Source organism: Phodopus roborovskii, unplaced genomic scaffold (genome assembly GCF_943737965.1).
Source record: "Phodopus roborovskii unplaced genomic scaffold, PHOROB, whole genome shotgun sequence".
NCBI lineage: Eukaryota > Metazoa > Chordata > Mammalia > Rodentia > Cricetidae > Phodopus > Phodopus roborovskii.
The window spans coordinates 25,358,682-25,381,651 of record NW_026126459.1 but is presented as its reverse complement, the minus strand read 5'-3'; the positions used below and the strand labels follow the sequence as shown (position 1 = coordinate 25,381,651).

The following is a 22,970-nucleotide window of genomic DNA, read 5'->3' as shown; positions in this document are numbered from 1 at the left end:
AGGTCTTTCTGTATTGCTTTGGAGCCTGTCCTAGAACTAGCTCTTTAGACCAGGCTGGCCCTGAAATCACAGAGATCCACCTTTCTCTGCCTCCCGAGTGCTGGGGCTACTGGCATGCACCACCAACACCTGGGGATATTCAGGATTTTGAAGGATCATTTTTGGTAGTTGTTTAGTCCTATTCCTAGGGATAGAAGGTGTGGTCCTTATTCAAAAGTGTCATTTCTTAGCTGGGCATGGTGACACATTCTTTAATCCTAGCACTCAGAAGGCAGAAGCAGATGGATCTCTGTGAGATCAAGCCCAGCTTGGTCTACACAGTGAGTTCCAGGACAGTCAGACCTATGTAGAGAGACCCTGTCTCACAAAACAAAACAAAAATGTAGGTATATGTGTTTTTATTTATGACTTGTGTGTGGGTGCAAGAACATCACAACAGGTGTGGCTGTCAAAGGACAAATTGCAGGAATCTTTTTCTTCCATTATATGGGTACTTTAATTAAGTTTAGGGCATTGGTTTTGGCAAGAACTTCCTTAGCTCACTGCTCAATGAGCCATCTCACCAGCCCTCTCAAAAGAAAGATTTATTTTACTTTTAATAATGGATATATGTCTGTGTGAGTGTGTATGTGTACAAAGAATCAAACTCAGGTCCTCTGAAAAAGCAGTGTGTGTTCTTAATTAATCATTGAGCCATGTCTCCAGCTCTAAAGGGCATACATCTTCTCTAAAAATAAAAATATGGAGCATTTCATGAATTTATGTGTCATCCTTACACAGGGACCATGTTGATCTGTTCCTTTTTTTTTTTTTTTTTTTTTTTTTGTTTGCTTTGTTTTTCCAGACAGGGTTTCTCTGTGTAACTGCCCTGACTGTCCTGGAACACACAGAGATCGGCCTGCCTCTGCCTCCCACGTTCTGTGATTAAAAGCATGCTCCACCACTGCCTGGAGCTTTTCCTTTTTTTGGTTGTATATCTAGGAGTTCCAATTTTTAATGTATGTGCTACTGAAGGGACTAGTTTAACAAAAGGGCCTTTCCGGAGACCAACAGGGCCTTAGTTCAATGCTGACCTGTGCATGACAGATACCCAAGCAGGGAGGATTCCTGTGTTCCAAGGCTACACCTATCCCCCCACCACACACACACACACACATCCTATCCATCCCTGCTCCTTCTCTCTCTTCTCATAGTACTTCTTGCAGATTCTGATCTGTCTCCACTGAAACTACTGTTTCATTTCAGGGCTCAAATGTCAACCAAGGAAACTGAGGCTCAGAGATGAGGGGAACCAAGATTAGAGTCTTGCAGCTCCTAAAAGACAACAATGTAGTGGGCTGGAGAGATGGTTCAGCAGTTAAGGACACTGACTGCTTTTCCAGAGGATCCAGGGTTCAATTCCCAGCACCCACATGACAGTTGACGCCTGTCTATAACTTCAGTTCCAAGGTGTCTGACACCTTCACTCACATAGACATATAGGCAGTCAAAACATCAATGAACATAAATAAAAAAGACAGGAATGTGTGTAAGTACTTGGGGTGGGGGACTCCCTCTCCAAATTGTCTTGAGTGGTGTTTGCCAGCATTCTCTCTCCTATGCCATCAGCTTTGCCTCTTAGAGCTCCAGACTCCTCAATGTCAAATCAAAATGCTAGACGGGGCACTAGTCAGTGTCCAAATCCTGAGCCATTGAATAATGACTTCCCTTGACCCAGGACACAAGCTCTTCAAGGGTCCCTCCCATCAGATTAGCAGCTGTCCCTCAGAACTCTTGTCTGTGTCCCTACCTTTTCCATTCCATATATCTGTCTTTGCTTTTTCTGTTCTGTTAGTATTTTTTCTTTTCTACAAGGAAAAGGCATGTGCCACAGCACGCATGTGGGGGTCATTGAACAACTTGAGGGTGTCAGTTCTTTCTACCCACTATGTGGGTTCTCGGGTTCAAACTCAAGAGTGTCAGGATTGGCAGCAATTGTCCTTTCCCACTGAACTATCTGACTTACCTCTCTGTTTTGGTTTTTCAGGTAGATGCCACAGTAACTCATATTGCACCAGAACTCAGTATGGAGCCTATGCTGGTCTAGAACTTGTTGCAATTCTCCTGCCTCAGCTTCCTGAGTGCTGGGAATACAAGCATGTACCAGCATACCTGCCATCTTTTCTTTTTGGGGTGTGGTTTCACAATGATATCAAGACTGGCCTAGCCTCCTAATAACGGAGACAGACAGAGAGGATAGTCTCACATTCTTGCCCCTGGCTCCTTTTGTCTTCCTGTTTTCTTATTTCTGGGTACCTTCTTCTTCCTATCTCTTTGTCTGTCACTGGAGTCACCACTAGAGAGGAGGACTGGGCCTGGGTGCTTGGGGGCAGGGTGGATAGTGGCCAGACTAGGGGCCCGGGACATGAGCGCAACTTTCCAGGCTTCTCTTCCAGGCCCCTGTGGTTGGGGAGCTCCACAGAGGGAGAGATGAGTCAGCAGGGCCACAGAGCAGGGGGGCAGTTGGGTGGGGGTGGGGATGCCTGGGGTTCCCCAGGGCCAAGGAGTCTGCTTAAGGCCATCTGGGTATCTTGACTCCTAGGGGTGTGAGTGGTAAAGGAATCAAAGTAGTAAAGTAGAAGGTAGAGAGAGCAATATATAGGGCTGGCCATATCATGCCTATCCTCAGATTTCTTTGTTTACTTTTTGAGATAGTGCCTCATGTAGCCCAGGCTAACCTTGAATTCACTACGTATTTGAGGATAACTTTAAACTTCTGATTCTCCTGCTTCTACCTCTCAAGTGATGGGATTATGACATTTGCTTGTTTGGAGATGCTATGTTGAAATGAGTCTATGTGAGTCCACAAGAGGTATCAAGGTTACTGAATCTGTATACAGACGTATTTACATATACATACATACCTGTGAGTATTTTGCTGGTAATACATATATAGCTGTGAGTATTTGTGCTGGTGTGAATGGGATTCAGGGAGCCTTTGTGTAAGCATGGTATGTATAGCACATCTATGAGTCAGTGTGTGTTACTGTGGGTATCTGTACATTACATAATGTGAATGGGTTCTATGTTCTCCAGAAAGTGTGCTAGTATGTGTACCTGATTGTGTGTTAGTCATCAGGCTTGTAGGGTTATGTGTCAATTTTGAGGGTTCTTTTTTCTCCTTTCTGGTGAGTCTAAGCAGTCAAATCTACAGCAGTTTCGAGGAAAGCCTAGGAGTCCCTGGATTAGAGATTTCAGAGAGAAACCTTAACAGGTGAGCGTAGGCAAAGATTGTGAAGAAGGTAACTAATGCCCCTCAAGGAACAGGGAGTATAACTTCCCATTCTCCCTGAGTTTCATTCTCCTTCCACCTTTGCAAAAAGATGTAAAATCATTAGAACTGAAGGCAGGTTCCAAATTTAACCCCTATAGTCTAGAGAAGCCCACCCTGAATCTCTCAAGGGAGGGAGGGAAGGGAGTGGTCCCTGCGGTTCAGCCCAGTGTGGCATTGGGAGATCAGAAGGCACCATCCACCCTTTCAAGGGACGTCCATCTCAGAGCTCAGTGTCTGGGTGGCCATGGGCGGAGGCTGAGGGGCCCCCAGGGTGGTGGGGGTGGTGGATAGAAACCAGATGCCTAGGGGGTTTATACTGGAAGGGCCAGAGCCGCAGCCTCTACCCGCCCCTGCCACATGGCGCCTCTGCCTGGGCTGCCCCACCCCCTGGGAGGCTGGGCTGAGGGAGGCCTGTGAGGGTGGAGGTAGGTCCTTGGGAAGAGATTCCAGTTGCTGCCCTCCAGTCCCTGAGGGCACTGGAGAGGTGGGTGGAGAGCAGGACCCAGGAATACCAGGTCCACAGCTGGCTTGCAATAGTGTCTTTAACTGGAGTGTGAGACAAGTCAGAAACCTGAGCTCGAGGGCAAGGGTAAAGGTGGCATCTCAGAGCTGCATACTGCCACTCACCTGGCTGACACAGATCCTTGTCCGGGAGACTTGGTGTGCAGTGGCTACCTATCTGGGTTCCTACATTAGGCTCTGGCTTTTACATTTTCCTGGGACTCTGCTCCTCCTGCTTCTTTCCCTAACATTTGTAGGGTTTGAATGCTTCTACTCCTTCCCACAGGGAATGGAAAGACTGGCCCTTGCCTATCTACCCCTTTGTAGATGGAGTCTGTCCTTTTCATCCATCCCTTACCCTTCCATTCTCTTTTTGTCCAATCAGGTTTGAGTTCATCTCTCTCTCTCTCTCTCTCTCTCTCTCTCTCTCTCTCTCTCACTTTGTTTCTAGAGTCTAGATTTCTCTCCTGCTGGAGAGGTTCCTTTTTTTCTTTCCAGTTCTTAGTTAAAATCCTAGAGATTTAACCAACACTTAGGCCTTAGACTCCCCACCACCACCATGGAGGAGACTACACTGCGAGGTCATAGGAATGTCCCACCACGGGCACTTCCTTCTGGGCAGACGGGTGGGGTGGCCCATGTAATCATCGGACACAATTATGCCCTATTTATACTTCATCCCGTCCCCCCACCTGCTGGTTGCTTTACCCTTCACCTCCTCCAGACCTGGCTGTTCCTCTAGCTATTTCCCTTGTCCTTCTGTAGCCTTGTGTCCTATCTTTGTCCGTCTGGATCTGTTTCTTTTTCTTTTAAGGTGGTTTTTATTGTTGTTGCCTTTTCTTTTCTGCTTTTTCTGGGTTTTGTTTTGTCTTTTTTCAAAGCCAGGTCTCTGGTTTTTGTTTGCTTGTTTGTTTTTGGATTTTGTTTTTGTTTCTTCTTCTTTTTTATTGTTCTTTTCTCTTTTTTTGTTTGTAATTGAGACAGGGTTTCTCTATGTAGTCCTGGCTATCTTAGAACTCAAAGTGTAGCTCAGGCTGGCCTCATATTCAGAGAGACCCTCTTGCCTCTGCCTCCCGAGCACTCCATGGCAGCTTCTTGTTTTCTTGGGCTCTCTAATGCCCTTTCCAGTTCTCTTGGGACTGTTTGCTGGGCTCTTGTGTCCTCTCTTCTTTCCAGTCTGTCTTTTGCTTTGCCTCTTTGTCTGACAGCCACCTGGTTCCCAATACTTCTTTTACGTGTTGGGCTCACAGGGTTCCTTGTGAAATCATGTGTTAGAGAAAGAAAGAGAGCGGGAGAGAGAAATGAGAATGAGACTGGAGATTAAGTTAAATCCAGGTCCACATACTTCACCCATTAGCATGCACTCTAGCCATGAATTAGAAATTAAATCTGGGAGTTTGGATCCAGAATTCTTGAGTCCTACCTGAAATTTGTTTCTGTTCACAGCTTCAACTACCATGTCCCTGAACCTTCATTACCAGCCTTCTCTCAATTTTTTCTTTTCTTTTCTTTTTAAATTTTCTTTCTTTCTTTTTTGCTGAGCAGTAGTGACAAACCCCTTTAATCCCAACACTTGAGAGGCAGAGGCTGACAGATCTTTGTGAGTTTGAGACCAGCCTGGTCTACAAGAGCTAGTTCCAGGACAGCCTCCAAAACCACAGAGAAACCCAGTGTCAAAAAAATCAAAATAAATAAATAAATAAATAAATAAATAAATAAATAAATAAAATTCCTTTTCTTAGATGCAGAATCCAAGGCTTCAGCCCAGATGTATCCAGTCAAGAGTCTGTATTTTATTTATTTATTGTATATTCAGTATATGTATGTATGCAGACCAGAAAAGGACACTAGATCTCATTACAGATGGTTGTGAACTCAGGACCTCTGGAAGAGCAAACAGTGAGCCATCTCTCCAGCCCTCTGAGTTTTTTCTTTTGAAGAACTCTGAGGTCAAAAAGAACAAGAAAGTGGGTTCTCTCTGCCCCCCACAAAGAGAAAATGAGGGCTGCTAGGGAGTAAAGAGAGCTAGAAAGGACAGGCAAGGCTGGCTGAGGACAGAGGAGGGAGGGGGCAACTGACTTGCAGTTCCTCTTCCCAGACAGGCCCCCTTGTGGGACAGATGCTATTTTGTAAAATTATTTTTTTCATTTTATGTGCATTGGTGTTTTGCCTACATATATGTCTGTGTGAGGGTGCCAGTGGGTTTCCTAGAACTGCAGTTACAGACAGTTGTGAGCTGCCACATGGGTGCTGGGAATCGAACCCAGGTCCTCTGGAAGTGCAGATAGTGCTCTTAACCACCCAGCCATCTCTCCAGCCCTAAGAGATACCATGTTTACCACTAGGCTGTCCAGTGTGAACTCATCCTGGGGCCAAAGCATCAGTTAATAAATATTTTAGACTTCCTTCTCCCATTTTGATTGACATTCCTTCTCTTTCTCATCTGGGTAGGATGCTACAGTTGGAAGTCCTAACCAAGAACTAGCATAAGTTCTTTCTAGAGAGGGAATTGCTGCATGACCATCGAGGAGAGAGCCATGAAGTTCCACCTAGGGAAACAAGATGATTTATGAGAGAAACCACCTACTGAAGGAAGGACATTAAATCCCTAGAGGGCATCAGCGATGGCAACCCCTCAACAGTAGGAATGAGAGATGATAGATTATTCCTTTTGGAGGAGATTAATCCCAGGAGACTAGGTGTGGGCATGAATGAGTTGGCCAAATGACCCTCTGCTCTGACCCTCATTCCTGCTTGCTTTTAATCTCTAAGGTTCTAGGTTCTGTTTTATAACCTGAGGAGGGCCCAGGTCTCATTGCCCAACAGTCTCATTGGGGACACCTTCCTCTGCAAACTATGCTGTGCTCTTCCCGCTCCAGCCTGACACTGAAAATCTGGGCAGTAGACACAACCACACTGAGCAGATAGGTCATCCCTCCTACTCCACACACCACACATCACACACACACACACACACACACACACACACACACACACACACACTGCACAGTACCATCCTGATCTCATGAGGTGGTGGCTGAATGAACAAGAAAACATCTCCATTGCTAGCTTGTGGTGGGTGGTAGTGTAGGTGCCCCATTGTGTCATCATATTCATTGTATGTGAGTTTGTCTGTGTTCATTCACCACAGTGACAGTCCCCATGTGGGTAGCAGTATGTACGTGTACATGCATCATCCCTGTATTTGTCCATGAGTGTGTATGTCAGTGTGTTCCAGTCTCTCTGTGTGAGTGTCGTCCCCAATCCCCCATCCCCCCCCCCCAGATCTCTAATTAGTGGTTTGGGGTTTGTTCCTTTTCCCTCCTGTTCCTTTCCTCAGCAGAGCGGCAGCGGCGGCGGCAGCAGCCTCAGCAGCAGCAGCAGCAGCAGCAGCAGCAACAGAAGCTGCCGCGACACTGAGTAGCTGCAAGGAGTCAGAGTAGGATTATAGGATTGGATCTGAGTGGGAACAAGAGTGAGCTGGCCTGAGAGAGGAGCGGATCCTCCCAGCGCCCTCAGGCCACCCATTGCCAGTGTCTTCGTGCCAGACCTTTTGAGAGGAGACGGGACGGCCAACCTCAGACTCCCCAGGTACAGATGCTGAGCAGTTCTGGGGGACTGCCCACAGATGCCCATTGGATTTCTGGGGAATGTAGGACACCTGGGTCTACCAACCCTTTTCACTTTTCCCCGTAGCACCCCCCCAAAAGCTCTGACAACTTGCCCATATTCCTGCTGCCCAGCGGCTCCCTGGGCACCCTTTTCTCCTCTCCCTCTCAGATCCCTTCTTTGGGGAGCTCAGCAAATGGAGCAGGAAATTTGGACCCTCTGCCTCCCTCTCTCGCCCTCCTCATTGGATCCGGAGTCTTCTCCGCTGGGAAAGCTGTAATTAGAGGGTGGATCCCTACAGACAGAGAGCAGCCCCCCCACCCCCACCCCCCAGTCCCTTCTAACTTTAGATCTCTTCTCTCCCATTCTCCCTCCCTCTCCCTTCTCCCTCTCCCTCTGGCTCTTCGGTTCTCTCCGTCTGCCTGGTTCCCTGGGACCCGATCCCCAGCCTGAGGATGGCATCCTCTCTGCTTGAGGTAACTGTTTCCTCCTCTTCCTAGGAAACCAGCTACAATCTTCCTGGTCCTAATCCATGCCTACCCCACCCCCTTCAGCTTATAGAGACAGTTGCTGCAAAGCGAGTCACTTCCAGGGTCCTTCTGATGAAGAGGAGTAGGGTCCTAGGAGGGGCAAGCAGAGGGCAGAAGCAAAGGGAGGGGGAACAGGGTCAGGGGTTAGAGGGCAGTCAAAGAAGGGGGGAGAGAGAATTGGGTAAAAAGAAATCGAGGACCCCTAAGGTCAGCTAAACACTAACTGTGAGGAGTGAGAGCAGGGAGAAGAAATGGACAGTAGGGTAGGTTGGCAGCAGAAGGTATCTGAGTGGGCATGGAGGAGCTTTCAACTACAGTTCTTTGAGTTGGGGGGAGTCCCATGTCCAGGGCTCCTATATTAAGCAAGATCTGGTCAGGTCTGTATTGAGGGGAGAGCCTGGCCTGGGAGCTGGTGTGTGGGAGAGGAGGTAGGTTGTGAGAGAGTCCTGCCTGGGGTGGGGGGGGGGAGAGGCTGGCCAGGGGAATTAAGCCCAGGCCTGAGAGGGAACCAAGGAGGAGGGGCAGGGTCTGAGGCTGCTTGCCCAGCTCACAAATATTTAGCTTTCAGCCAAAGACAAACTAAGCTCTATTTTGGGAGTGGGAGGCTCCAGGGAGGATTGGGCCACTTCCCCTCCAGGCTAGGACCCCAGCATCCTTTGCCTCTAGTTCTGAATATTGACAGAACTAGGGTACCATATGAATTTGGGTTCTTGAGAAATCACTAACTTTGTCAGGGATTCTGGGGAACCTGAGGCACAGAGTCGGAAAGGGACTACTCACAGCTTCTCAGAACCTGAAGTCTTCCTGGTCTCTTGGTGGCGTTTCTGTGTCACCATCTCTAGGCTGCTTTCAGGGTCCTTCTGAAGGAATTTGGGGTGAGATAATCCTCCTTGAATGTCAGCATCCTCCAGTAGCATCAACTTGGCCCTATTCTTGGGGCCTTCAGAAGCCACCATCTCAGCCCAAAATAGTGGCACACACTTTTAATCCCAATACTTGGGAGGCAGGAACAGGTGAGTATGAGGCCAGCCTGATCCACATAGAGAGTTCGAGGACAACCAGAGCTAGAAAGAGGGGCCCTGTCTCAAAAACAAAGCAAGCAAACAAAATCTGTTCTGGAGGCCCTAAGTCAGGGCCCAGGAGTGATGAGTCTTTGGTGCTTGACTAGCCAGAAAGTCACCTAGCTAAACCTGTGGCAGCATGTGTGTGTGACACTTACTATGTGTCCACTGGCCTGTGTATAAGTGTTAGAGTTGCCTATATTGCTGATTTTGTGAGTACAGGTGTCTGTTTGTGTGTGTATACACAAGAGTGCATGTATACTCATAAAATGGATTATTTTAGTACTTAGTGCAAACGAAGAATGGTGTCTGTAAGGCTTTGGGACTGAGTTTGAGGTAATGGCTTGCCAGCCAGTAGGGGGACACACCCTATAAGCAGATAGGAATCTCAAATACAGAGACCTACTCTCAGCAGCATTGTGTACAGATCATTATGGCCCTTTCCCTAATATAGTCTACGTATTTATTTCTTATTATGTATATGTATGACTAGGGGCACAAATTTTTACTCAACAGGCTCTGAGTTGAGCCATCATTGGAACAATGGATTTGAGGAAGTGAGAGGAAAAGGGTATATATAAGTCCTTGGTCTGCTCAGGGCAGGGACACTGTCATGGGTATGCACATCATGCCAGCCTTGCCAGCGTGGCACTAGTGCCTGGGGGAGGGGCAGTTCAGAGACTTTCTAGAAAGACACAGACTTGGGGAAGCAGTTGGCAATAAGAATGTGTCATGGATGCTAGACCCAACTCTTTATGAACAGAGCATGCTTAACCCAAGGACACACCAGTCTCTCCTTTTGTCTTTCTTTTTTTTCTTTTTTTTTTTTTTTTTTTTTTTTTTTTTGAGCTAAGGTCTCTCTACATAGTTCTGGATGTCCTGGAACTCGCTCTGTAGACCAGGCTGGCCTCAAACTCTCAGAGGTCTGCCTGCCTCTGCCTCCTGAGTACTGGGATTAAAGGCATGGACCATCACATAAGGCAGTCTCTCCATTACTTTTAACTCGTTTTTAGGATCCTAGGTTTTTTTTACCTCTTCTGTAAGGCCCTGGGAATCCCTCAGTCTGGTATGAGTAGCTTCTCCAGCAGTGGGAAGAACTTGGGATTCAGAGAGGGATGCTGCTGCTGGGGTAACACTTAGCTGAACTGAGAGCAGAGCTGGGGTGAGGAGGAGAGAGGAAGGGAGGACACTAAGCATGGGGTTGGGACTCCAGTCCTAGAGGGATATAGCTGGGTGCTGGAATGCTTGTTCAGCAGGGATGAGACTTGGGGTTGAATTCCTAGGATGACAAAGATAAAAATAAAATACTCATAATGAAAGAATATATATATATGTTTTTCTAGACAAGATCTCTCTGGGTAGCTCTGGCTGTCCTGGAACTCAAATTCACAGAGACCCATCTGCTTCTGCCTCCCAGGTGCTGGAATTAAAGATGAGCTCCACAACTGCCAAGCAAGAAAATTTTTAAGAATTATAAAGCTGGGTGAATTAAGAAACCTGGGAGAAAGCTAGGCACAAGGAACAGGGACCTTAGGTGCTCAGTGTATGTAGCTAGTTCCAGCTGTCAGATGTATAGTAAGTATTTCCACTGTGTTTTACTTGAAAGAGGGGGTCCCCTTGGTTCACTTGACATCAGAGCAAAAAAGCTGGCTCCCAGCATGTCTTCCGTTACCGGCTCCTCGTTCGTTTTAAGCCTTTTATTTTCTTTATTATTTTCGATTTTTGAGACAGGTCTCACTACTACGTAGACCAGGCTGGCATCAAACTCATAGAGACCTGCCTGCTTCTGAGTGCCACCACACCTGCCCAAGCCTTTTATTTTAAAAGATGCTGGGGCAGGCATGGGGGATAGAGAAACTGGTTTCTACAAGGTACATATGATTAGATATAGGAACATATACCCAGAACCTTGAATCCTTTTCTCAGCTCTCACAGAGAGCAATCAGCCAGAAAAGCTGTGATGTGAAGGGACTTAACCTCTAGTGCTTGGCCCTCAGAGCAGTCTAGTACTTTGCTTTTTCTTTCTGGCCTTCAGGGGCCTCGCTGGCCCTTACTCCCCAAAGTCGGGGGTCTCATGTCAGCTTAGGGTTGGCTGTCTTATTTTACCCCTCCCTGCCTCCCCACAGCTGGGTGGGGTCCCTGGGCTTGGCTGAGGCCCTTGTGGCCACAGTGTGAGGGCCGGGCAGGCGGGGGACCGCGTCGGCGTTTTTAAAAATAAACCAACCGCAGGGAAGCCACCGGAGCAGGAGCCGAGCAGGGCCGTGCTGGGCAGAGGGGGGAGGGGGCAGCAACTAAAGGGGAGAAGGAGGGAGGAATGGCCTGGTCCAGCGTTTTCTGTGGCCCATTGCCATGGTGGGTTTCTCTTAGGTGGGAAGTGTATGCCTTCCTCCTCCTCTGTCTTCCTTCTCCTGTGTTTTCCTTAGCTTTCCTGGCCCAGGATCTCTTACCAGCTCTCCTTTGTTTATTCTGCCTCACTCATCCCCCACCCTTTTGTTTTTTAAATTTCCTGTCCACTTGTGTCTGTCTTAATGTAAACATCTTCCTTTATGGTCCCCTCTTCTCTGTCTCTATGGAGCTTTGCTTGGCACAGTGTCCTTTGCGGCCCATGTTTCTGCATCTCCATGTGTGAGCTCCCACCGCGTCACCTCCCCTCCATGCTAAGATTTCACTCCTGCCTCAGCAGCTCTCCTGCCTAAACTCTCTGCTTGGGCCATTAGAGGCTTCAGGGAAACCCTTACAGGAAAGCCCAGGGCTTTACTGTTGGACAATAATCAAAAGTTTATTTGGGTGGCTTTTGATAGCTCATGTTTGAAAGCCCATAGGGTTGGCAGGACCTCAAAAAGAGATGGAGTGCAGAACAGGAATCATGAGTGCCAACACTGTCACTGAAACCCTGAGACACTAGCCTTATCTATAGGATTTGACATCATGCCATGCACACATACATATTGAACTGGGAGTCACTAGGCTGGTTGGAGAGTCCTTTGTAAGCTTGGTTGTTTTTTCTTTTGTTTTATTTATTTATTTATTTTTGTTTTTCGAGATAGGGTTTCTCAGCATTGTTTTGGAGTCCAACCTAGAACTTGCTCAGGAGATCAGGCTGGCCTCGAACTCACAGAGATCCACCTGTCTTTGCCTCCCAAGTGTTGGGATTAAAGGTGTGCACCGCCACATCCAATGACTAGCTCTTAAAAAAATGGTTGATACACACACACACACACGAGAGAGAGAGAGAGAGAGAGAGAGAGAGAGATGTAGGGTGTATTTATGTGAATGTTATGCCATGGCATGTGTGGAAGTCAGAGGATAACTTGTAGGCATTCTCTCTTTCTACCATGTGGGTTCTGGGGATTAAATTAAGGTCATCAGGCTTGGTAACAAATGCTTTTGCCCATTGAGCCATTTTACTGGCACCACATGGTCAAGATTTTGAAGGTTGTCTTTTATTTTCTTTCCTTTATGTAAGGCAATTTAGTTGAATCCAGGACCTTGTACATACTAACCAAGGATGCTGGAATGCACTTCTTCCTAAAGACCTGAGGAGGGGTATGGAGAGCTCCTGAAGAATGATGGGCACAAGGGTGATCAGATTGGTCATAGCACATTGGTAGGCATTAAGGAGATACCTCTGGTTTTTGTTTGTTTTTCAAGAAAGGATTTATCTGTGTAGTCTTGGCTATCCTGGAACTTGTTCTGTAGGCCAGGCTGGCTCAAACTCAGAGATCTGCCTGACTCTGCCTCCTGAGTGCTGGGATTAAAGGTTGCACCACTACCACCTGACTACTTCTGTGTTTCTAAAAGTCCTCCCTCAGCCCACTTTCCCATCTTCCTTCACTCACTTGAATGGTATGGTGCAGACTAGCCCCATGTACCACACATTCGGGGATACTGAGACATGGAGGAGTAAGGCTGTGACCCAGTGTCCTAACCAGCTCCCTGTCTTGGGGAGTCTTGAGGACTTTGGACTCTTCCATTACCAAGAAGCAGGAGGTACCCAGTGTCTGCTTGAAAGTCACTCTTGCTTCACCACAGTCTAGGCTTGGTTACAGCCCTATTCCCTCTCAATGTCCCAGTGTCTCTGCTGTCCTTTAACTCCCCAGCTCCAAGGTCCATCCATGCCATGTGGTCTTGACTTCAGGGAGATGAGGCAGTGGCTCTTTAGTCAGGGGCTGAAGCAGAAACAGGAAATGGAATTGGGGTGATGCCAGGAAAATCTGGATTGGGGTCAAATATGGTCCCCAGTACTGTTGCTTCTCTGTACCCTACACTGCTTTCTGTGGAGAAGGTATGGAAGAAGGTGTCCTTTCTGTGCTGACCAAGCCCATCTCAAAGACTCCTGGGCTCAAGTGACCCTCCCGCCTGAGCATCCTGAGGAGCTAGGCTTTTTGTTTGTTTTGGTTTTGGTTTTTCCAGATAGGGTATCTCTACATAGTCCTGGCTGTTATGGAACTTACTATGTAGACCATGGTAGCCTGGAACTAATAGAGATCCTCCTGCCTCTGCTTCCAGAGTTGAGGCCTAAAGGTATATGCCACCATACTTGGTGTGTTTGTACAGTGACAGGGTCTATCTGTGTAACCTGTTCTGGCCTGGAATTGCTATGTAACTGATGACCGGAGCCTCTGACTTTTCCTGCACCCTCCACCTCAGTGCTAAGATTATGGTGTGAACCGCTGCATTCGGAGCATGCTTCTCTTTAAGGGGCATCTTTTTTGAGTCAGGACCCTAACTCTCACCTCAGCCAGGTCTCTCTCAGACTCCTCAGTGGACTAGAGTATCAGGTCTGGGCCTCTCTGTCCCTTTAAGACTTGATCATAGTTCTGCCCTGGTACAAGACCTCACTGGTACACCATTCTTCCCTATAGTTCCCCTTTCTCTCTAACCTTTCCCTAAGCTCTGTGCTCTGTTCTCTGTCTATAGGTCTCAGTCCCATAGCTACGTCCTTCGCTCTCTCTTCTCTTCATTGTTCCTAAGCAGTCCTCTCCCTCTCCCTCTATCTACAGGAAGAAGCTCACTATGGCTGCAGTCCCCTGGCCATGCTGACAGCAGCTTGCAGTAAATTTGGTGGCTCTAGCCCTCTGCGGGACTCAACGACATTGGGAAAAGGAACCACAAAGAAGCCATATTCCGACCTGTCAGGCCCCAAAACCATGGGGGATGCTTACCCAGCTCCTTTCTCAAGCACCAATGGACTCCTGTCACCTGCAGGCAGTCCTCCAGCCCCGGCCTCTGGCTATGCCAACGACTATCCACCCTTTCCTCACTCATTTCCCGGGCCCACGGGTGCCCAAGACCCTGGGCTACTGGTGCCTAAGGGGCACGGCTCTTCTGACTGCCTGCCTAGTGTCTACACCTCTCTGGACATGGCACATCCCTATGGCTCCTGGTACAAGGCAGGTATCCATGCAGGCATCTCACCAGGTCCAGGCAACACACCAACTCCTTGGTGGGACATGCATCCTGGGGGCAACTGGCTAGGTGGTGGACAGGGCCAGAGTGATGGGCTGCAAGGGACACTGTCCACAGGCCCTGCCCAGCCTCCACTGAACCCCCAGTTGCCTACTTACCCATCTGACTTTGCCCCCCTTAATCCAGCTCCCTACCCAGCGCCCCACCTCCTGCAGCCAGGGCCCCAGCATGTCCTACCCCAAGATGTCTATAAGCCCAAGGCAGTTGGCAATAGTGGCCAACTGGAGGGGAGTGGTGCAGGCAAACCCCCCCGGGGTGCAGGCACTGGGGCCAGTGGTGGATATTCCAGCAGTGGGGCAGGGCGTTCTACTTGCGACTGTCCCAATTGTCAGGAGCTAGAGCGGCTGGGGGCAGCAGCGGCTGGGCTGCGAAAGAAGCCCATTCACAGCTGCCACATTCCTGGTTGCGGCAAGGTGTACGGCAAGGCTTCACATTTGAAAGCCCACTTGCGCTGGCACACTGGCGAGAGGCCTTTCGTCTGCAACTGGCTTTTCTGCGGCAAGAGGTTCACCCGCTCCGATGAGCTGGAGCGCCATGTGCGCACTCACACCCGGGAGAAGAAGTTCACCTGCCTCCTCTGCTCCAAGCGCTTTACCAGAAGCGACCACTTGAGCAAACACCAGCGTACCCATGGGGAACCAGGCCCGGGGCCGCCCCCAAGTGGCCCTAAGGAGCTGGGGGAGAGCCGCAGCGTCGGGGAAGAAGAAGCCAGTCAACCTCCCCGATCTTCCACCTCGCCTGCACCCCCAGAGAAAGTCTCTGGAGGCAGCCCGGAGCAGAGCAATCTGCTAGAGATCTGAGCTGGATAGAGGAAGGTCTCCAGGGTCCTCTTCCCAGGCTCTCTTGGTGCGGAGGATCACTGCTTGCCCCTCACTCCTATGCATGCTATACTTCGGGGTTCTTTCCGCCTTTCCCTAGACATTCATAGCCTGGCTATCTCCTCCCTTTGCCAGGAGTCTTAGCCAAACTCCTGAAACCCTTGTCTGTGCCCAGTTCCTGTGCTCTGGCTTCCTATATTTTTTCCTCCCTGCCCCTGTTCACAGCTTCCCTTACTTTCCTTCCATTTGGGTTTCAACTCTTTGCCATCGAGTCTTTCTGCTTCCCCACCCTATTTGCCACTGCAGCTTCGAGTCTGTGTTCCAGATTTACCTTGTGCTTCCCATCCCTTTGAACCTTTTTTTTTTTTTAAAAAAACAAAACAAAACAAACACAATGATGATGATAATTTATTGCCCCCTGGTGGTTCTTCATTAGGAAGCTGCGTTAGGGAGATTGGTATTAACAACCTGGCTGAGAGCAGAGTGCCAAGAAGGGGGCAGACCAGCAGGGATCTGATCCCAAAGATGGGGTGACCCCAGGGTCAGGGAGGCTGCCCCCAGCCTTGAGTACTTAACTTTATGTGCCAGGAGTAAAGAATAGTAATAATAATAATTCTATTTATCTAAGTTATGATGACGGGTCAGGTAGAGTGAGCTGGAGAAGGGAGGGGATCTTTTTTTTTTTTTTTTTTTTTTTTTTGCTAAGGAAGGAAATCTCGTCAAATATATCTATAGACAAAACAATAGTGGAGATCTTGTTCTTAGATCTCTACCATTGAGGTTTCAATGGGTTTCTTTTTCAGGGGAGGTTTTTTTTTTTTTTTTTGAGACAGTGCTTCTCTGTAGCTTTAGAGGCTGACCTGGAATTCTCTTTGTAGATCAGGCTGACCTCGAACTCACAGAGATCCGCCTGCCTCTGCCCGACTCTCAGCGGAGTTTTAAAAAGTGGGTTGTTAGAGTTTATGTGGTATCTCTCGGTTAGGTCACTAAGATCCCCAGCCCCAGCCAGAAGCTGTGAAACTTCAAGTCCTACGGAGGGGAGGACTGGACTGTACCCCAGCTCTCTGGACCTCCAGCAGGTTCTGCCACTGACCCTCTCCTCATACCCTGAGACCTCATCGGCTAATCCCGTTGTCATGGTTACGGAGAGCTTGCGGCTGTCATCTTAAACATGTCCTTTGGGGGAAAGCCCACCTGACAGGAGGACTTTGGTTTGGATGTGCCCCTTCTGCAAAATAGGTGGGGAAAGGCTTTCTCTAGGATCAAATCCATAAATCAAGTATTTATTGAATGCCTACTATGTGCAAGGCCTGGTGCCTAGAAGCCATGAGAAAGAATTTATAGCAGGACAGAGGTCCCTTAAAGGATTTGGGGGTACATCCACAGGCCCCCAATCTAGGAGTTTACCCCGTTCCAGTGACTTTTAAAAGCCGCTTCGTGCCTTTGAACGCCTTTTCTGAGACTATTGGCTCTTCCTGTTCCGTCCTCTGCTCCTTCTAGGCCCCCAGAAAAAAGCCAGTGGAGTGCGAGAAGAGAATAACATCGTTGAAGGGATCATCCCCTTGCGGAATATTTCTTTTTTTAATTTAATAAATAAAAGTTCCATTTGAAATTGTGTCTGGTGAGAAAAGGGGAAGAGGAAGGAGATGGATGGGCCGTGGGACATTTCCTTAGCAAAACGGGGACTTCCTGTCGGAGATATTTAATCCGGCTCGGTTGCGCTTCACACTGAAAGCTAAAAAAATGACAACTTGGTCGGCCAAGTTCTTTAACGGAGTTGAGCTTTTAGTCGCCCGGTGCTATTTGAAAAGTCAGGAAGGCCGAGTCTTCTTCCAGGGCTCTTTCTCAGTGGGTACCATCGACCTTGGTCTGGGCAGTGACCAAGCCTGAATATCACAACTGTGGTCACAGTATGGATTAGCTCGCAGCGCAGCCCCTGCACGTCGGTGGTGAGACTCCAGGCTGGCTGACCCGCCTGGCACGTAACCCGCCCCCTGCCCAGGGCCTGCAATCAGCCGTGCCTGCCTCGGAGTTAGTGGAGGAACAAAAGCCACTCTGTGGCGGCCGTCCCCAAGCCACAATAGGGCTTTGTGCAGCCCCTTCCCCCAGGGCTCCCCCGCTGGGCTGGGGGCGTGCGTAAGGCCTTTTCCCGGGCAGCGGCCCGGACAACCGTCCACTCTGCCGCTGGAGTGGAGGAGCGGGACCCGAAGGCGACCCCACCCCGCGAAACCCGTGCCTTTGCCTAGGTGCAAGATCCCCAGCCCTCTGGCCCGGCGCTAGGCTTCAAAGACACTTTGAAGAAATCCGAGTTCCGAGCATTTGTCGAGTGGGCTGGGGGCCATGTGGAAGGAGACCCGGGAGAGTGGGCAGGACCTGGGGGCGCCCGGGCGCACACCGGAGGCAGAGGGCGAGAGCGGACCCCCGACCCCATGGCGCACAGGACCCCCCAGGGGCTGGCCATGTCGCCTCCGGGGCTCCGCCTGTCCGGTGCCAGCTCCCGCTCGCCGCAGCCTCGAAGTCCTCCCCTCCCAGGCCCCTCGGCCCCTTTCATCTTTCTAGACTCGGCTTGGGGTTTTGCTGGTTTCTGGGAGATAAAAACCGCCTCAAATAGCGGCGGCGCGCTGCCAGGACAAACAGGGCCGGGCGGGCCATGTGCGCCTGGTTACCGGCCCGGGGCGCCCGGCTCAGGAGGGCGAGCTCAGACCCCGGCGATGCCTCCCAAACTGTGTGTGGGGCCTCTTAGAAGTCTCTGGCCGCAGCTTGAGCGCTGCCCGGGCTTTCCCGCTCAGGTCGTAGGAGGAGCGCTGGTAACCTACGGCCGAAAGCCCAGAGCCCTGGGGGGGCGGGGGGAGGGTGCCACCCGGCCACAGTCGCTGCGTCGCCGGGGCCGTCGCGCCCCCTAGTGAAGTTAAGGGGCAGTGTCCTAGGCCTGGATTTTGGCCTCCCTTGAACCCGCAAAGTGTAAAAGCCATTTTAAAAAATGTTAAGTTAGCAGTGTGGAAGAGGAGGGCTGTACTTGAACGAGGCTGAGCCGGGACAGAGTGGCAGAATGGCACTGTAGCTTTATCCCAGGGCACATTTAAGGTCGGCTCAAACAGTAGATAACATAATCCTAGGATGAAGGCGTGTGTGTGTGTGTGTGTGTGTGTGTGTGTTCATCCAAAGGTGCTGGAAGTTGCAGGCAGGAATGATGTTTTGGGGTTAGGGTTGGGTGGTGATGGAGGTTCAAATAAAAACTGCCGGAGGTTTGTCTCAACACTCTTCCGTCATCTGATGGTGTCAATTCCATTTTTTTCTTCATGTCTGCCTGATTCCCTGTCTCCCAGCCAGGTGAGAGTTAAGTGACTTCTCAGATGACAGAGAATTGATTTGTCCTGGATTAGCCTGGCTAATAGGAAAAGGTTAGAGTTTGGTCACTTAAAATGCATGCGTGTAATCCTAGCACTTCGGAGTTTAAGGTGGGCTTGGGATACATGGTTTGAAGTCAGTCACCTTAGGCTACATATTGGGGAGGGGGGAAGTATATAGATCTGAGCAGAGTTATCTGAGGATTCTCTAGAACTATAATTATGAAAGACTAGAATTATTTATTTATTTATTTAATTCAGGGGCTGGAGAGATCGCACAGTGGTTAATAGTTCTTTCTACTCTTACAGAGAACTCAGGTTCAATTCCCAACACCCATATGGAGGCTAACTATAACTCCAGTTTCAAGAGATCATGCCCCTCTTCTGTGTGCAAACAAAACATCCAAACACATAAAAAAAAAATGTTGCCTTAAAAAAAAAAAAAGACATGTTCTCTCTATGTAGTCTTGGCTATCTTGGAATTGAATATGTACATGAAGCTGACCTAGACATCACAGAAATTTGCCTGGGTCTGTCTCATGAGTGTTGTGTTAGGACTAAGGGCATGTGCTAACACATCTGGCAGAGTTTTTAAAGGTTCTTTTATATTATGTGTTGGAGCTAAGAGTTATAGGTGATTGTAAGCTACCTGATGTGAGTTCTCTGAACAGAACTATGGTCCTCTGGAAGATCACCATGATGCTAAGCACTGAGCCATCTTCTCTTCAGCTACACCAGCAAATTTATTAAAAATTAAAAAGAAAATAAAGTCTCAGGTGACATCCATACCCTTAACATTTGAGGAGTAAAAGACTAGAGGCAAGTCTGATGTGGTGGTACAGGACTCAGGACACAGAAGAGGGCAGATCTCTGTGAGTTGAAGACAGCCACGGTGAGCTCCAGGCCAGCCAAACCTGTAAAGTGAGATCCTGACTCAATGAAATAAAATAAGAGAGAGGCAAACCAACTGCCTTATCTTATGAAGTGTATTTGCAGGTACCTTCTGGACATCTTTGTCTTCTGACCTGGTAACCTCTCCTGGAAGAACCTTTAAGATAGGAAGGAGAGGTGGACACAGAAACTTGAGGACAAAAGAAACAGAATCCCATTATTGCTCTTATGTTCTTCAGTGAGACAGGAAGCTCTGGGGCATGGGGCCTAAGCCTTAACATAGCTTTAAAATTTTATTTATTTATTTATTTTGATGGGATCTTAAGTATACGAGGGTAGCCTCTCAAGTTCAGTGTGTACAGCTTGACAATCAAGGTTGACTGGTCACCATTGTCTTTCTCAGCACTGAGGAAGCTGAGACAGGAAGATCCTGGCCTGTTTAAAAATAAAAACAAAAAATTATTCAAATACATCTCCCCCTCTTCTTTCCACTCCAGTTTTAGTTCCATCCTGTAGATTTCTTTAAGACAGGTCTTTTTGTTTTGTTTTTTGAGACAAGGTTTCTTTTTATTGTTTTGGAGGCTGTCCTGGCTTTCACTCTGTAGACCAGGCTGGCCTTGAACTCACAGAGATCCGCCTGCCTTTGCCTCCGAAATGCTGGGATTGAAGGCATGTGCCACCAACGCCCCGCAAGACAAGATTTTATGCAGCCAAGGCATAGTATGAACTATGCATCAGAGGACAACCTTAGATTCCTGAACTCCAGGTATTTTGTGTGGTTGGTTTGTGTTTGTTTTTGAGACAGGGTCTCACTATGTATCTATCCCTGGCTGGCCTGCAACTTCCTTTGTTAGACCAGGATGACTCTGGATTCACAGTGACTACCTACTTCTGCTTCCTGAGTGCTGGAATTAAAAGCGTGCACCACTAGGCCAGGCTAACACGTTTTGTTTTTCTTTTTAAAATGTTATTTATGCTAGGCAGTGGTAGCACATGTCTTTAATCCCAGTACTTGGGAAACAGAGGCAGGCAAATGTCTGTGAGTTCAAGGCCAGCCTGGTCTACAAAGTAAGTTCAGAACAGCCAGAGTTGTTACACAGAGAAACTATGTCCCCCAACTGCCCCCCCAAGTTCTTTGGGGCTAGAGTGATGGCTCAGTGGCTAAGAGCACTTACTGCTCTTACAGGGGACCCTGGTTCTGTTTCCAGCACCCACATGATGATTTACAACCATCTGCATTTCCAGTTCCAGGGGGTCCAGTGCCCTCTACTGTTCTCTGTGGGCACTGCATGGGTGTGGTGCAGACACACAGGTGAAACAGAATTACACATAAAAAAATCCTTAAGCCCCCTCTCTAATTTTTTAAAAATATTTATTTATGGCATGGTTGTTTTTATGTGGTCCTGGAGATCAAACCTGGGGCTTTGTGCATGCTAAGCAAGCAGTCTACTGACTAAGTTAGATCCCCAGCCCACATCTTTGAATTTAATACCATTATTTATGGGTTGAGAGTGCACCTTGGATGTTAGATTTTTGTGACTAGCTAGCTAGGAGAGGCTTTGAGCTTCTTGCCTCACAATGACAAATAAATAATTAAAAAGTGTCAATGTCCAAGGACACTTAGTTGATTGCAAAATTAGAGTTGTAGCTAATAACTTCTGACATTTGTTTAATACTTACCAATTTAGTAAACTATTTCATTTCCATTATTCTATTTGTGAAACAACTATATAAAATAATTATGACTGTTGAAAAGATAACACAGCAGTTAAGAGCATTATTGCTCTTCCAGAGTATCTGAGTTCAATTCTTAGCATCCACTAGTATTAGTATTCAGGCATCTGTACTGGCCTGCTCTTGGGGTTCTCTTTTCTTCTTCTTTTTTCTTTTTCTTTTCTTTTCTTTTTTTTTTAGTTTTTGGAGACAGGGTTTTTCTATGTAACAGTACTGGCTGTCTTGGAACTCACTTTGTAGAGCTGGCTGGCCTCGAACTCACAGAGATCTGTCTGTCTCTGCCTCCCCGGTGCTGGGATGAAGGTGTGTGCCACCACTGCCCAGTTTGCTCTTGGGGTTCTTACAGGATATGCCCTTAGCTGCAGCCACTAAGAGCACCTCCTGTGCACATTCACTAAGTTCCATTTCAAAAGGGCCCTTCCTGCCTTCTCTCTCTCTCTCTGTGTGTGTGTGTGTGTGTGTGTGTGTGTGTGTGTGTGTGTGTCTATCTCTCCCACTCTCTTTCTCTCACCACTCTTGAGCCCAGGGACTGGTCTCTGTCTGCTCCCCTCTCTGCCCCCTTTTCTCCTCTTCCAGTAAATCTTCCATGTGAGTCCTGTTGTATGGTGTGACTTCTGTTCTAGAGTTTTTAAATTACAGCACATATGGCAGTTTACAACTGTCCTTAACTCCAGTTTCAGGCTATTCAAAGCCCTCTTTGGCCCTACAGGTACCAGGAATAGATGTAGTGCCATCTGAGTGCTGGAGTGACAGGCATGAATGCACCACCATGCCCAGTGACAAAATGACTTTAAAGGGGGGGGGGGGAGCCAAACTCAGCTTCAGAGGTTTCAATTTGAGGTTAGGTGAATCCATTTCCCTGGGATTCAGATGAGGTAAAGAATCTTGGCGGCAGAAGCAGGTGGCAGAGACTGCTCATTCATGGTTGTTCTTTTGCTGCAGCTAATGCCTATGAAAGACAAACAGGAGACTCGGCGCCCACCTGGAGTTTATTGATAGACGGGAGAGAATGGGGGGGGGTAGCTAGTGGCCAACCAAAAGCAGGGGAGAGAGAGAGAGAGAAGGGAGGAGAGAAAGAGAAAGAGAGAGGCATCATTGGCACGCTTGCTTTAAAAGGGAAACATGCGTAACTGAGTCCCCTGGCAGCCGTAAAGCTTGAGCAGCCAGGTAAATCATGACATAGAGAAGACATGGCCATGAGTATCCCGACCATCATCAGGGGGCGGGATCAGCAGACTGCTGGTTCCCAACAGTGGTGGCCAGGAAGCTGAGTGAAAGTATTAACAGGTAGGGGTTAGGCCCAAGGCATACCATTTGTGGGTACCATTCTGTTGTGGAATATTATTTTAACTAGGCAAAAATATGTTACATTTGTTTATGCTGGAGAACATTACTTTAACTGTGTAAAGGTGTCCTGTATTTGTTTATTCTGCATTATTTTGATGATGTAAGGATGTGTGTTTAATTATGTAAAGATGTGTTGCATCTGTTTCATCTTGCCTGCTTAAGGCACCTGATTGGTCTAATAAAGGTCTGAACAATCAATAGCTAAGCAGAAGAGGAACAGGTGAGGCTAGTGGCAGAGAGAATAAACAGGAGAAACCTAGGTTCCAGAGAAGAGGAACGAGAGAAGAGAGGAGAGGAGGGAGATGCCACCAGCAGAAAGGAGAAGCAGTAAAAGACACAGAAGGAAAGAA

The 22,970-nt window shown here is 48.2% G+C and overlaps 1 protein-coding gene and 1 pseudogene across 1 annotated transcript; one reads left to right on the top strand and one right to left on the bottom strand.

Moving 5' to 3' along the window:
* Positions 1-735: 735 nt before the first annotated feature.
* Positions 736-816, bottom strand: LOC127226250 (uncharacterized; annotated as a pseudogene).
* Positions 817-7,259: 6,443 nt separating this feature from the next.
* Positions 7,260-15,329, top strand: Sp7 (Sp7 transcription factor). The gene is made up of 3 exons (XM_051189086.1): positions 7,260-7,405; positions 7,872-7,899; positions 14,018-15,329. Exons 2-3 carry the CDS (start codon positions 7,879-7,881, stop codon positions 15,281-15,283), a joined length of 1,287 nt encoding a protein of 428 aa, XP_051045043.1. The 5' UTR covers positions 7,260-7,405; positions 7,872-7,878; the 3' UTR covers positions 15,284-15,329.
* Positions 15,330-22,970: the final 7,641 nt, after the last annotated feature.

Excerpts from the sequence above, each read along its gene's own strand:
- Sp7 (XM_051189086.1), top strand. The coding sequence starts at position 7,879 with ATGGCATCCTCTCTGCTTGAG. Across the intron at positions 7,900-14,017 it reads TGGCATCCTCTCTGCTTGAG|GAAGAAGCTCACTATGGCTG; the intron begins GTAACTGTTTCC and ends CTCTATCTACAG.